The 12,863-nt window shown below is 38.5% G+C and overlaps 1 protein-coding gene and 1 long non-coding RNA gene across 7 annotated transcripts in view; one reads left to right on the top strand and one right to left on the bottom strand.

Moving 5' to 3' along the window:
* The window catches only part of Tanc2 (tetratricopeptide repeat, ankyrin repeat and coiled-coil containing 2), a 386,320-nt gene that overhangs the window by 75,619 nt on the left and 297,838 nt on the right, over window positions 1-12,863 (bottom strand). For all 6 annotated transcript variants that reach the window (XM_005402230.2, XM_005402228.2, XM_005402226.1 and 3 more), the window contains one exon: window positions 3,393-3,624. In XM_005402230.2, coding sequence (XP_005402287.1) covers window positions 3,393-3,624 — 232 coding nt within the window. The remainder of the gene's footprint in view (window positions 1-3,392; window positions 3,625-12,863) is intronic.
* LOC102030629 overlaps window positions 1-12,863 on the top strand; it is a 67,881-nt gene that overhangs the window by 48,961 nt on the left and 6,057 nt on the right. The gene's annotated exons all lie outside the window — the stretch shown is intronic.

Here is a 12,863-nt window from a genome sequence, read left to right on the forward strand (position 1 = left end):
AATATTTCAACCATTTGGTATACGTTTTTTGAGTTCCCCTAAATCAAACGAAGCTTCCTTCTATTCCTAGTTTGCACAATTATTATCCTTTGATGTAGTATTTTATCAAATGCTTTTCTGCATTTATTAAGATGATTATAGGGATAATCACTTTGTTCTGTTAATATGACAGATTATACGGATTAACTTTCAAATGTTAAGCTAACACTGTATCTTGATCAAGCAGGGCTATTAATCTGCTATCAGGATTTTTTTTTGTTGTTTGTTTTTCCAGTACTGGAGATTGAAGCCAGAGCGTGGGCACTGTCTTCACTCCCCAGCCCTTTTAAAATTTGGAGACAGGGTCTTTCTCAGGTACTAAGTTGTCCAGGCTTGGCTGCACTTGTGATCTTCCTGCCCGGGTCTCCCAGTGTGCTGGGATTATGGGCCTGAGTCACAATGCGTGGCAGACTACTAAATCCTGAGTATTTTGTTTCTTAACTCCCACCACTTGGGCCCTGTCCTCCTCTCTGCTGCTCCTGCATTCATTCAGGCTTTTATTTCTCACACTGTACTATTACAACAGGTGACATCCTCCCCTTTCTCACCACCCTCTCTGAGGCTCTTTCTTCACTGCTTGTCCTTCTCCTATGCAATTGTAATTGTAACTTCCCCATATGTGAATTTTTCATGCCTAATCTCTTCTATGGCCCACCATATGAATCTGTAGTTGAAAAAAAAAAAGTTTCAAACTTTAATAGCATAAAGAATAACTTACTCAAGGGATAAGTACAGAAATAACCAATTTTTTTATATTGTAAGCAAACTGTAATATCTGGCTTAAAGAATATATTCAGTTAATATGTTTCAATGCTGGGCATGGTGGCACACACCTGTAATCTCAGCATCTGGGAGGCTGAGGCAGGAGGATCACCACGAATTCAAGGCCAGTCTGGGCCATATAGTGAGTTCAAGACCAGCCTACACTACACAGTGAAACCCTATCTCAAAAAAAAAAAGAAGAAAAACAAAAGAAACTGGGCATGGTGGTGCATGCCTGTAATCCCAGCACTTGGGAGGTTGAGGCAGCTGGACTGCTGTGAGTTCGAGGCTAGCCTGGGTTACAAAGTGAGTTCAAGGTCAGTGTGAATTGAACAGTGAGACTGTCTCAAAAAGATAAAAAAAATGTGTTTCAAAGAAATATAAATTCCTGTAACAGCATGGTGAGTATCAATTGAGATATTAAAAAAGGATCTTATGTCACTTTGGAAGGACAGCAGTTAGTTCCTGATTGGTGACATAAGGTGAATCAGCAAGTCATGAGTGAGGTAGCGTTTGAACTGGTCTTTGAACAATGGGTAGAATTCTGACAGGCAAAAATGTGAGGAGAAGGAATACTAAAAAAAAGAATCAATGAATAAATATAGGGCAGCAGGAAAATGTAGGGGACTGTTTAAGGATTGGTGATATTTTAGTTTGCATGTAAACAAGGGTGCATAAGGATAAAGGTGAATAGTAAGGCTAGAAAGGAGGCTGGATACAGGCCACCAAGCACCTTGAGTGCTAGACTAAGGAGCCAGAAGTTAATTCAGTACAGAAGAGGGAATCACTGGTTTCTGAACTACAAAGTTAAGTGATCAGAGCAATCATTTATGAAGCCTTATCTAGAAGTAGTACATCAAGTTTAGAAGACTGGAGCGACTAAGGCAGAGCTTCCCCACTAGGCAGTCCATGAATGGATTAGAAGCGTGCTTAAAAACTTTTTAGCAGGCACTGGGTAGTACACACCTGTAGTAAGTAGTTCCAGCTACTGAGGGGCTGAGTTGTAAGGATCACTGGAGCCCAGGAAGTGTAGGCCCACCTTGGCAAAACGGTGAGGCCCAGTCTAAAAAACTAACAAAACCCGCTGTGTCCCTCAGGTTATCTGGGGCCTCGCACAGCTGCAGCCCTAGGGGCCAGGCATATCAGCCATGAGTAGTCCTGACTTTTTATCCCACTTTGCTATACAGTTTGTTATAAAATTTAAAGGTGTCATGGGGTGAAAAAAGCAGTACATCCAAGAACCAGAGAAGACCGGGGATGAGCAGTAATACCGATACGATGTTACGGGAAGCTGAATAGTCCTTGGGGGTGATAATAGTAGGAACAAATTCGAAACAAGTGAATATAAGAAACATGACTAAGGTAGAATTAACAGAACTTACAGATTGATTTTTCAGGAAACATGCTTAAAGATATTATGCTTATATCTTGTATTCTGAATACTAGAGAAGACAACAACATGCAATGTATTATTGCTGCTGTGTTGGTTTTTTTTTTTTTCTTTTTGAGACAGGGTTGGATTATGCAAGCTGGCCTTAAACTCACAGAGATCCTCCCGCCTCAGCCTCCGAGTGCTGGGATTATAGGCGTGGCCTACCACGCCTGGCTCACACACAATGTATTATTGTAAGTCTCCTACCAACCTGTTTTGAAACTCAGTTTTAACAGAAGCAGAGACAGAGACAAGAAATTATCAGAGTTGAGAAGAAAGAGAAATTTGATGTCTAAATTATCAGCATTGAATCTGTAATAATTGAAGATGACTACCAGGATTACAGAAATTATAATGTACCTTTCCTTAAAGTACTTTTGAAACTCTTGAGAGAGGTATGTAAGTCTCTCAGGAAGAAATGGGATTATTGAGGAATCTCACGCTTACTGAAATCCTTTCTTTGGCTTCTAACACTGACAAAAATGTTGTTAAAGAGGACAGAGAATACAGACTTATGGAGACACACTGTCTTTAAGGAGATGGCTGTACTTAGGCTGCATCTGATAGAACTGCAGAGCAAAATGGGAGGAAAGGCACGAGCATGAGTGGTGGGTAGAGGCCACTTAGTTTTGTTTCACTTAAAAAAGTAGTAATATATAAAAAAAGAAATAACATGTAATTTATATACCATGATCTATCTTTTTACCTTATAAAATACCTTCTGAAGTGTACAATTAAATGATTTCTAGTATAAATACAGGGTTGTATAAACAAGGATGCTTTACCTGAAAAGAGAGGGTCATAAAAAATATTACATAAAGACCTGGGTTGTTTCTAACCACAGAAACTCTACCACACTGACAGGGAGCCACACTTTATTTATTTACAGTATTTGGGCTTCACACAAACAGTTGCAATCTCTAGTACCTTTAGTATGAGAAAAATGAATTACATTTAAAAATAAAAATGAGAATATTTATAAAGAAAGGAAGAAGTAGTAGTTCCTCTAAGAATTTGTTTCCACGTAAAATCTTTTATCTCTTAACTGTATCCTGTAGAATATCAGCTACAGAACACTGAATTTTGGCAGTGTGATACAAACGGTCATTTCTATAGCATGGCCCAGGTGACCCAGGGCTCCTCTGGTCTTCACATGTACCTTTATGCAGATTCTCTAGGGGCTCCAGGACTCCTCTCCGGAAGGAAGCCATGGGGTCTTGAACACAGGACCGAAGGCTCAGCATGCTTTGCAGGTGAGGCTCTCGAAGCAGCTGTTCCCGATATGCTGTCAGCTGAGGCGAGCGGCAGAGCAGAGCAGCAACATTGTGGACGAATTCTGGTACCAGGCAGGTGTAGGCGTTATCTGCTTGACAATAGTGATAGGCAACCACCTGCAAAAGCAAGATCAAAATGTAAACAAACTTATCAGTAGCAGAGCTGTAATTATTAAATGAACATTCTGTAACACTAGCTTTTGTCTCCATTTCTTGTACTTTTTTCAAATAAATATGAAAGCTGCTTATTCAACTGCCTAATTCAGGTCAGATCAGAAATGTGATTATTATATATACATGATATCATCAGATACGCATAATATCATTTCTGTTATTTGTACATGATATCATAAGCTAAAATTAAAACTTACTCCCTCTGGGTTATAATAGGAAGACTGAAAATCAAGACATACACTAAAATCACTAACATTCCACGTTATCACTAACATTTTATTCAGCACAGAGCAGTATAGGAAAGACCATGATCTTGTAACAAAGCATTAGGAATAAAATAACTAGAAAAATCATTTCAGTCTTCACAGACACATATGCTTGTATCACTTTTGATTACAATTGTGTTATAATTCAGATTTTAATATTATCACTAAATATTTTTTGAGCACCTAAACACACAGCATTGCAATCAAACAAAAGCAAGAAGGGAAGGGCTGAGGGTTTTTTTTTGTCTTTTTGAGACAGTCTTGCTATTTGGTTCAGACTGGCCTTGAATTTACTATGTAGGCCAGGCTGGCTTTGAATCTTCCTCCCTCAGCCTCCCAAATGCTGAGATTACGGGTGCGTGCCACCATGCCCAGCATGGAGTGAGATTTGTGTTAGGTGCAAGTCTTAAATTCAAAGAACTCAGAAAATCTGAGTCTAAACAACACCTAGGGGCTGTCCTGTCTGACCAGGAACTTGGAGCTTTGAATTTGCAGAGTTCACTCCTTTCTTTTTGTTGATCCCTTTGTCTCAAGAGCAAGTACAGGGCGTGATCTTAATCTAGCAGATCTGGCTCATGAGTACCTGGAAAAGACGACACTGGCAAGAAGAGTCAGCTTGATGTACGGAAAGAACCTGGCATTGAGGTTCCGTGCACAGTAAGTGCGCAGAGTGTCAGCTGATGTCACTATTTTTATTACCATCACTTCCACTCTCCTCCTCCTCACTCACTGTCACCCTTGCTAAAGTTCCATATACTCTTTTTAGCTATTACCTTTGAATTTATAGCCAACTGAAACTTTTTTTCCTGTTTTTTTTGGGTACCGGGAGTGGAACTCAGGACCTCACGCTTGCCAGCAGGCGCCTGAGCTAGATCCCCAGCCCTGGGCAACTGAAACTTGAGCCAGTGCCGTTCATGAATACACTACCTGGACTCTAGTTCTTCCGTCCCCTCTCAGACGGCCTCATCCACTGAAGGGTTCTGCTTTGAAAAGACTCCTAATCTCTGAATACAGTCATTCTAGTTCTTTAACATATGCTAGAAATGTCAATATTTTAAAAATACCGGAATCACAAACATAAAAAAACAAACAATTCAGGAAATGATACATAAAGTTGAAGGTAGGAACTGCTTGTAATAAAGCAATGAAGTCTGAGTATAATATGGATATCAGAAATAAAAAGTTGTATTTTTGTAAAAAAAATACCCAAAGACCCAAAAAACAAAAAACAAACCAACTCTCTTTTTTAAAAGACCAGTTACCTATCTGAAAAATGTAAGGAACCTAAAAAATTATCTTGTCAGCGACTGATCTGTCCTCTCAATAAACACTGAATGTCAGTGGTTATTGTCCACATGGATACACATCTTCACTTGGTAAAAAAGCAAAGACCAAACCTCTCAATCAATATTAAGTTCCATCGTAAGGTACTTCAACTGACCCCTTACGCCAGGGATAAGCACAGCTCAGCAAATCTGTCGTAATTTACCCTTTACCTAAAGTAAGGGGATATGGTTTTACAGGGAAAAATTCTGCAATACAGAAAAAGGATTCTTTTACTGATTTCATTAAAAATCATCCGTACTTGGCTGAATGAGGTTTCATTGAACAAAGTCAATGTTGATGATACAGCTTCTGGGATTGTCTCTCTTTTAATTTTAAATATTTCTTTGGCATTCCAAATATAAAATCTTGATTCCTTTATTAGACTTCAGGTAGAAAAACCATTCAACATCTTTGTGAGATCTGAAATGTGCTCAAAAATGGTTATCTACTAGACCTTTCAAAGTAGTCTGTAGTATATATGTATATACAACTTCTCAAAAACATTTGGCATTTCCCAAAAATTGTCTTTGATATTATCCAGAACATTCTATGTGTAAAAACAGGAAATAAGCCTGGGAATGTAGATTTTTTCTATCTATCTCTTACTGTACCAGTGCTCAGTAGCAGATTTATAAAGCACTCCCTGTGGTTTGGAGGAAGCTGTATCCACCCATACATAGTCACTACTATTACAATTTCTTAGAAATGGTTCAGTTAGTCTACCCCTGCCCCAGTGAAGCAACGTGTAAAACTGTTCTCCTTGGTGAATCTGTATTTCTCAAAATGACTGTCTAAATTTCATTTTTTGGTTCTCAACGTCCTTTAGCTTTTTACTATGAAAAATATATCCAAGCAGAGAGAATAGGACAATGTTCATGTTTGTGTCATTCAGCTGCAATGGTCAAAGCTCATAACCTCTTTTTCATATTTCTACTCTTCTTCCCCGCTGGATTACACTGAAGCAAGTCTCAAATATTATACAATTTCATCTACACATATCCAGCCCCCTCTTCTTTCTCTCTTTTATTTGTATGCTGCTGGAGCCCAGGGTTTTCTATATGCTAGGGTAGAGCTCTGCCACTGAGCTACATCTCCAGCCCTGATACTTATTTCTAAAAGATAAAGACTCTTTCTTTAAACATAACCAAAATATCATTTCACGCCTACTTTAGTAATAATTCCGTAATATCCTCCATTAGCCAATCAAGTGTTCATATTTAAATTTCATTTTTAGTTACTTGTATTAATTATATTAGTTGTCTACATCTCAAGTTTTCCTTATGTTAAATCTCTAAACTTTTTATTAAAACAATTCTATAAAACTGTATCTGACCCTGACTACAGCTGCATTAATTATCTGGAAGAAGATAGTTAAGTAAATTTTGCCTTCCTCTTGTGAGGGAAGAAACAAATGGCTGGTAGGCCTCATCGACAAAGGACTGGAGGTCAGTACAGCCTTGTGTGTAAGGTCTTTTTATGAATGCTGTATCTGAGATATGACAGAATTTGGTATAAAGCTCATCAAAGGAACCAAGTCACAGCAAACATGCCAAGCTTGTGCTGGAAGTTTAAGTGCTTCGTACACACAGATCATTTTCTATTTCAAGTACCTGTGACAGGATTAAGCCAATCTCACATTAAGGAAAGTCAGTTTTATAATCCCAGCTACTCAGGAAGCTGAGGCAGGTGGATTACACATTCAAGGGCAGTCTGGAAACTTAGAGCTTGTCTCAAAATAAAAACAAAAAGGCCTCGGAATATAGCTCAATGGTACAGTACCCTTGGGTTAAATCCCCAGTACACCCCCCTCCTGACAGTTGTGAATATCTAGAATTTGAACAGAGAAATCTAGTTTATGTAATGGCTAATTTTTTTAAAAATTTAATTTTTTTATTTTTGGTACCGGGAATCAAACTCAAGACCTTGCGCTTGCCAGCAGGTGCTTGTGCCACTGAGCTAAATCCTCGGCACAGCTGACATTTGTATCATTTATACTTCCGAGTTGCAACTGCCCTTCCCTCAGGTTTGTTCTCACGCTCTTACACAATCGACATCTCCTTTTCATCATTCTGTTTATGAGTGTCTTATCAGTTGCTACCCTCCGAATGATTTTCTAATCAGCACGACTCTTCAACTCACAATGTCTCATTTTTAGTATTTCTAGGGACTAGGAGGTTCACTGTGAATAACTACTTTGTCTTGTCCCTCAATTCTAATTCTTCAGTAAAGAATAGAATAGTGTCCAGGCTAAGATTCTACCACAATAATTCTCCAATTTGGAGCCCTGCCTTCGGGGCAGGGGAGTAGGAATTTTATTTATTTTTGAACTTATGTTGATCATTTTAGACTTACAGAAATGCTGCAGAAGTAGTACAGTTCCCATTTACCCCTCACTCAGCCTCTATTAGTATTGGCATTTTACATAACTGTAGCATAATTATTAAAATTAGTAAATTAATACAGACACAGTAATATTACCTAAAGATATTCAAATGTTACTTTTTCTCGCTATGTCCTTTCCTGTCCAGGGTTCTATCCAGGATCCCACATGTCACTTAGCTATTTCTCCTTAATTTCCCCTTGTCTGTAAGAGATTCTCTGTCATTGTTGTCCACAACCTCGACATTTTCAAAGGGTATGGCCAGTTCTCTCATCAGTGTCTTTCAATTTGTGTTTGGTATTTCCTGACAATCTGAAACTTTTTTTTTTGGTTGCTGAAGTATTGGGGATTCAGCCTAAGGTCTTTACAATGAGCTACATCCCCTATCACGGGGTTCTTGATGTTGGTGTATCTTTTTTTTTTTTTAACGTGAAGGAGGTTTATTCTGGCCCACTGCTGGCAGAGGCTTCCGTCCACAGCTGGTGGCTCCAGGGCAGAAGCGGCACGGCGGCAGGGTCTGGGTGCAGCGAAGCTGCTCACTCCCGGTGCGCAGGGAAGAGGTGCCCGCAAGCCTTGCTGTCAGTGAAGCTGCCCTTGTTCACTTGGTTGAAATTAAGGTTCTGACAAGTTTCCTCAGCGTAAAGCTGCTATCTGTCTTTCCCTTTCCCTTTGCAGTAAAGCATCTTAGGGGAGATATTTTTGAGAAAATGCAACTCCTGTTTCACCTCTAACTTTTGTCCATTAACTTCAGTATTCATCAGTGGATCTTGCTGAGAAGAATTACTACTGTGGTGTTCGCTCAATAGTGACTTTCTAATTTCCTCTTTCTTTCTACATTTGTTAATTAGAATCCTAGTGATGAAAAAACTGTCCCCTTCCCTTATTTATTTCGTAAGTATGGGCTTATTCCATTCTGTTGGTTGCAACCCAACGCTCTGTATTTATTTTGTTGCTCCATCTGTTCCTGTTTTGGTCATCAACTCCTGTATTTTGGCTCCTGTGTTTTTTCAGGAAGGTTTAGAGAAGGGGGGTGGCGGCTGTGTCCTTTAAATATTAGGGCCTGTATTAATTGTTATGAAAACTTTTTCCTTAGAATTTTTATTAATTTATTTAAACCTATTATATACTGACACCTAAGAATTTATTTTTATGAAAATAACTTTTTCAAAAAAATTTCAGGCAAAAAGTGGCATTGCTTTATGCTTTTGCAATATACTATATCTGCCTCTGCATTCATTGTGTTGCAATAAATTATTTTAGGCTGAAGTATGTGAGGAAAGCCCCCCCCCCCACAAACGTATATTTGAAGAAAGGAAGGATAGTTTATAACCTTTTCAGGTGATTGTGGGCATTCTTCTTTGATACTATGCTACAATTTGACCACTAGTAGACTTAGCAAATCATTATTATTTTTGTTTCATTTATTTATTTTTGTTGTTTTCTTGCTGTGTAGTTCAAGCTGGCCTTGAACTCACAGCAACCCCCCTGCCTCAGCCTCCCAAGTACTGGGATTATAGGTATGTGCCACCATGCTCAGCTACTGTTATTTTTAATTGACAAATCATAACAGACTGATGGAGTATAATGTAATGTTTTGGTATATGTATACAATGTTGAACAATTAAATCAAGATAATTAACATATCACATTATTCTCTTAATTATTTTAAAATATAATTATTATTGTAGTTATTATCCTGTCCTGGCATAAACCTTAAAACTATTTCTTTTATCTGAAACTTTGTACCCTTTGGTTAACAACTCCCTATTCACTGCCTTTCCATCTTCCACCCCCAACTGCTGGTAACCATCATTTTGCTGTACCCCTATGAATTCAACTTTTAAAGACTCCAAATGTAAGTGAGGTCATGTGGCTTTACCTTTCTGTGCTTAGTTTATTTCAAATGTCCTGCAGATTAATCTATGTCATTACAAATGACAGGATTTTCTTCTTTTTAAAGGCTGATTTGTAACCCACTGTTGTGTACACATCACATCTTCTTTTTCCATTTATCACTGCTGACACTTAGACTGGTTTCACATTGTTATTCCCTTTGTTACGGTTCATATCCTGGCTACTGTGAACAGTGCTGCACTAAACATGAAGGACAGCTATCCCTTCAATACGCTGATTTCATTTCTTTTGGACATATATCATTAGGTCATACGGCAGGTTTTTTTTTTCCTCCGGTACCAGGAATTGAACTCACGACCTCGTGCTTGCCAGGCAGGCGCTGTGCCCCTGAGCTAAATCCCCAGTCCCAATATGGCAGTTTTATTATTAGACTCTTGTGTGTTTTTCCCTCATCTTCCTCTTCCTCTTTTTCTTCTTCCTCATCTTTTTTGTGGCACTGGCGACTGAACCCAGGGCCTTGTGCATGCCAGATAAGTACTCTATCACTGAGCTACATCTCCAGCTCGATTTTTAGTTTTCTGAGGAATTGCCAAGTAGTTTTTCATACGGGCTGTATTAACATACATTTCAACCAATAATGTACAAGTTTCCATTTCTCTGCATCTTTGCTAACACTTGTTATTTTTCATCTATTCAATAAAAGCTACCCTAAGAAGTGTAAGATTATATTGTAGTTCTAATTTGTATCTCACCAATGAGCATTTTCATGGACATTTGCATTTTCTGGACATTTGCATGCCTTCTTAAAAGAAGTGTATGTCTAGGTCTGTGTCAGTCAGTTTTATGTTACTGTTACAAATACCTGAGATGGTAACTCATGAAGGAAAGGCTAATTCTGCCTCACAGTTTTAGTCTACAGGTGACAGGCCTACTGTTTGGGGCCTGTGGCAAGGCAGCAGCACATCACGGCAAAGGTGCTCAGGGAAACAAACCTGCTCACCTCGGGGCCAAGGGCAAAAAAAAGAGAAAGGTGAAGGGGTGGAGGTCTTACCATCCACTTTTAAGGAACACCCTTAGAGTGTGGAAGAACTCTCCTAGCTCCCCACTCTCTGCCTTTCCACTACCTACAACAGCACCAGGGTGAGGACCAAGCCGTCAACACATGGGCCTTCCAGAACCCACTTACAACAAGGTCCTTCACCCACTTTCTCGTCACGGTGTTTTCTCGCTGTAGAGTTAGATTCTACATATAGTCTGGATACTACCCAACATCTTATCGGATGTACAGCTTACAAATGTCTTCTCCTATTCTGTGAGCTGTCTTTTCACACTGTTATTTCCTTTGTTATGCAAAAACTTTCGAGTTTGAGGCCATCTCATTTGTTTATTTTTGCTTTTGTAACACGTGATTTTAGGGTATGTTGTGAATATTTTGTCTCAATTTTAAAGTTGTCTTCTTCACTTTGTTTATAGTGTTTAATTTGTCATGTAACATTTAAAAATTTTTCATGAAGTTAAATTTATCAGTCTTTTCTTCTATTCTAGATTTAGAACTTAGTTAAAAAATCTTTCCCCTTCACCAAGATTAAAGAGGAAATCACTCATATTTTCTAGTATTATTTAGTTGTACGGTTTTATTATTCTTATATCATTTCATTTTTTATATTTGGATTCCTAAATTTGAAGTTTATGAGGTGCACAGTGTGAGATAAAAATTCATTTATCTATCTTATATCAGTTAGTTGTCCTGGCACCATTTAATGAAAAATCCATCTTCTCTCCCATGACCTGAGATATCAGCTTTGTCATATACTAAGTACCCACACATATTTGGGTCGAATTGTGAATTTTCTATTTTATTCCGCTGGTCTATTCCTCCATTCATGCATCGGTACCATGATGTTTTGATTATAGAGGCTTCACTGTATGATTCAACACTGCACGGTCAGAGCCATGTTCTTTAATTAGCTGCAGAAGATTTCAGGGTAATGTTTAGCTCTGTTGTAATTCTAGCCCTAACTAGCTATATCCCATCAATTGTTACTATTCAATTATCGATTACTGATTACTTGAGCCAAAGGAAGTTAGAAAAAGTGACTAATTTACTTTATCTAGATTCCCATAAAATTGGAACTGGTACAAAAAGAACAGGCTTAGGTACATTTAACTTAGTTTATAAACTCTGTCTCAGAGAATAGTCTGGTAAAATTCTAAATTACTAAGATTCATTTTTGGGGCACATGAATTTTATTTTGATTTGTGTAAGAAGCTGATTGAAAATCATTATTACAAATGAGCACTTAACTAAATGCTTGAAAATTTCATAATAGAAAATACTGATTTTTACATTCATTCACACATACTGAAAGAACTTTCATTGTATGCTAGGCTTTGTGCTAAGTTTCTAGAAATAAAATCCCTGTCTGTCCTTCACAGATAAACAGGAAAGACAGGCAATTAAACAAGTAATAATAACAGTGAGGTAAATATTATGAAAGAGGAAATATAGGGTGCTGGGACAATACAAAGCTGGAGCACCTTAAAGAAACTGAGGAGAGCTGGTGAAGGTGTGTCTCAGAAGCAGCAATACTAGCCAGGTGTGGTGGTGCATGCCTGTAATCCCAGCACTTGGGAGGCCGAGACAGGAGGATCATTTTGAGTTCAAGGCCAGCCTGGGCTACACAGTGAGTTCACGGACAGCCTGAACTACATAGTAAGACCCAGTTTTTAAACTAAAAAGGAATCAATAAACTGAGATATGAAGGAATAGGAGTGAATCTGGGTGTAGCACTGTTCCAGGTAGTGAAAAGATGAAAAGAGTAAGTACAAAGGCCCTCAGGCAAGACATAGATTCATACTTTCAAGCAACTAAAATCACTTTTAGTGTGGTTCCTGAATGGGGAATGGCAGGTTTTCAACTGGTGGTGGCGGCAGGATGGTTTTTGCTCCCTTGGGAATATTTGGAAATGTCTGGAGACATACCAAAATTGGGGGCTGAGGAAATACTATGGGTAGTGGCTAGAGGCCAATAACACTTTTAACATCCTACATTATATAGGACAACACTGGACATTTTCTTAATTTCACATATAAAGAATTGGGTAGTCTAAAATATTTAGGCTGGCACTAGGTATACAAAAAGAAAGGCCCTTTCATTATAATTCATGTGATGTTCCATTTACTTTTTTGTTTTTCCAGTACTGGGGATCAAACCCTGGGCCTTATGTATGCTCAGCAATACTCTACCTTTGAGCTTTTTTTTCTTTTTTTTTGTCTTTTTGAGACAGGGTCTCGCTTTGCAGTTCAGGCTAGCCTTGAGCTCACTTTGTAGCGCAGGCTGGCCTCGAACTCCCAAG

This window comes from Chinchilla lanigera, unplaced genomic scaffold, assembly GCF_000276665.1.
Source record: "Chinchilla lanigera isolate Chin_1 unplaced genomic scaffold, ChiLan1.0 scaffold00077, whole genome shotgun sequence".
NCBI classification, from domain to species: domain Eukaryota; kingdom Metazoa; phylum Chordata; class Mammalia; order Rodentia; family Chinchillidae; genus Chinchilla; species Chinchilla lanigera.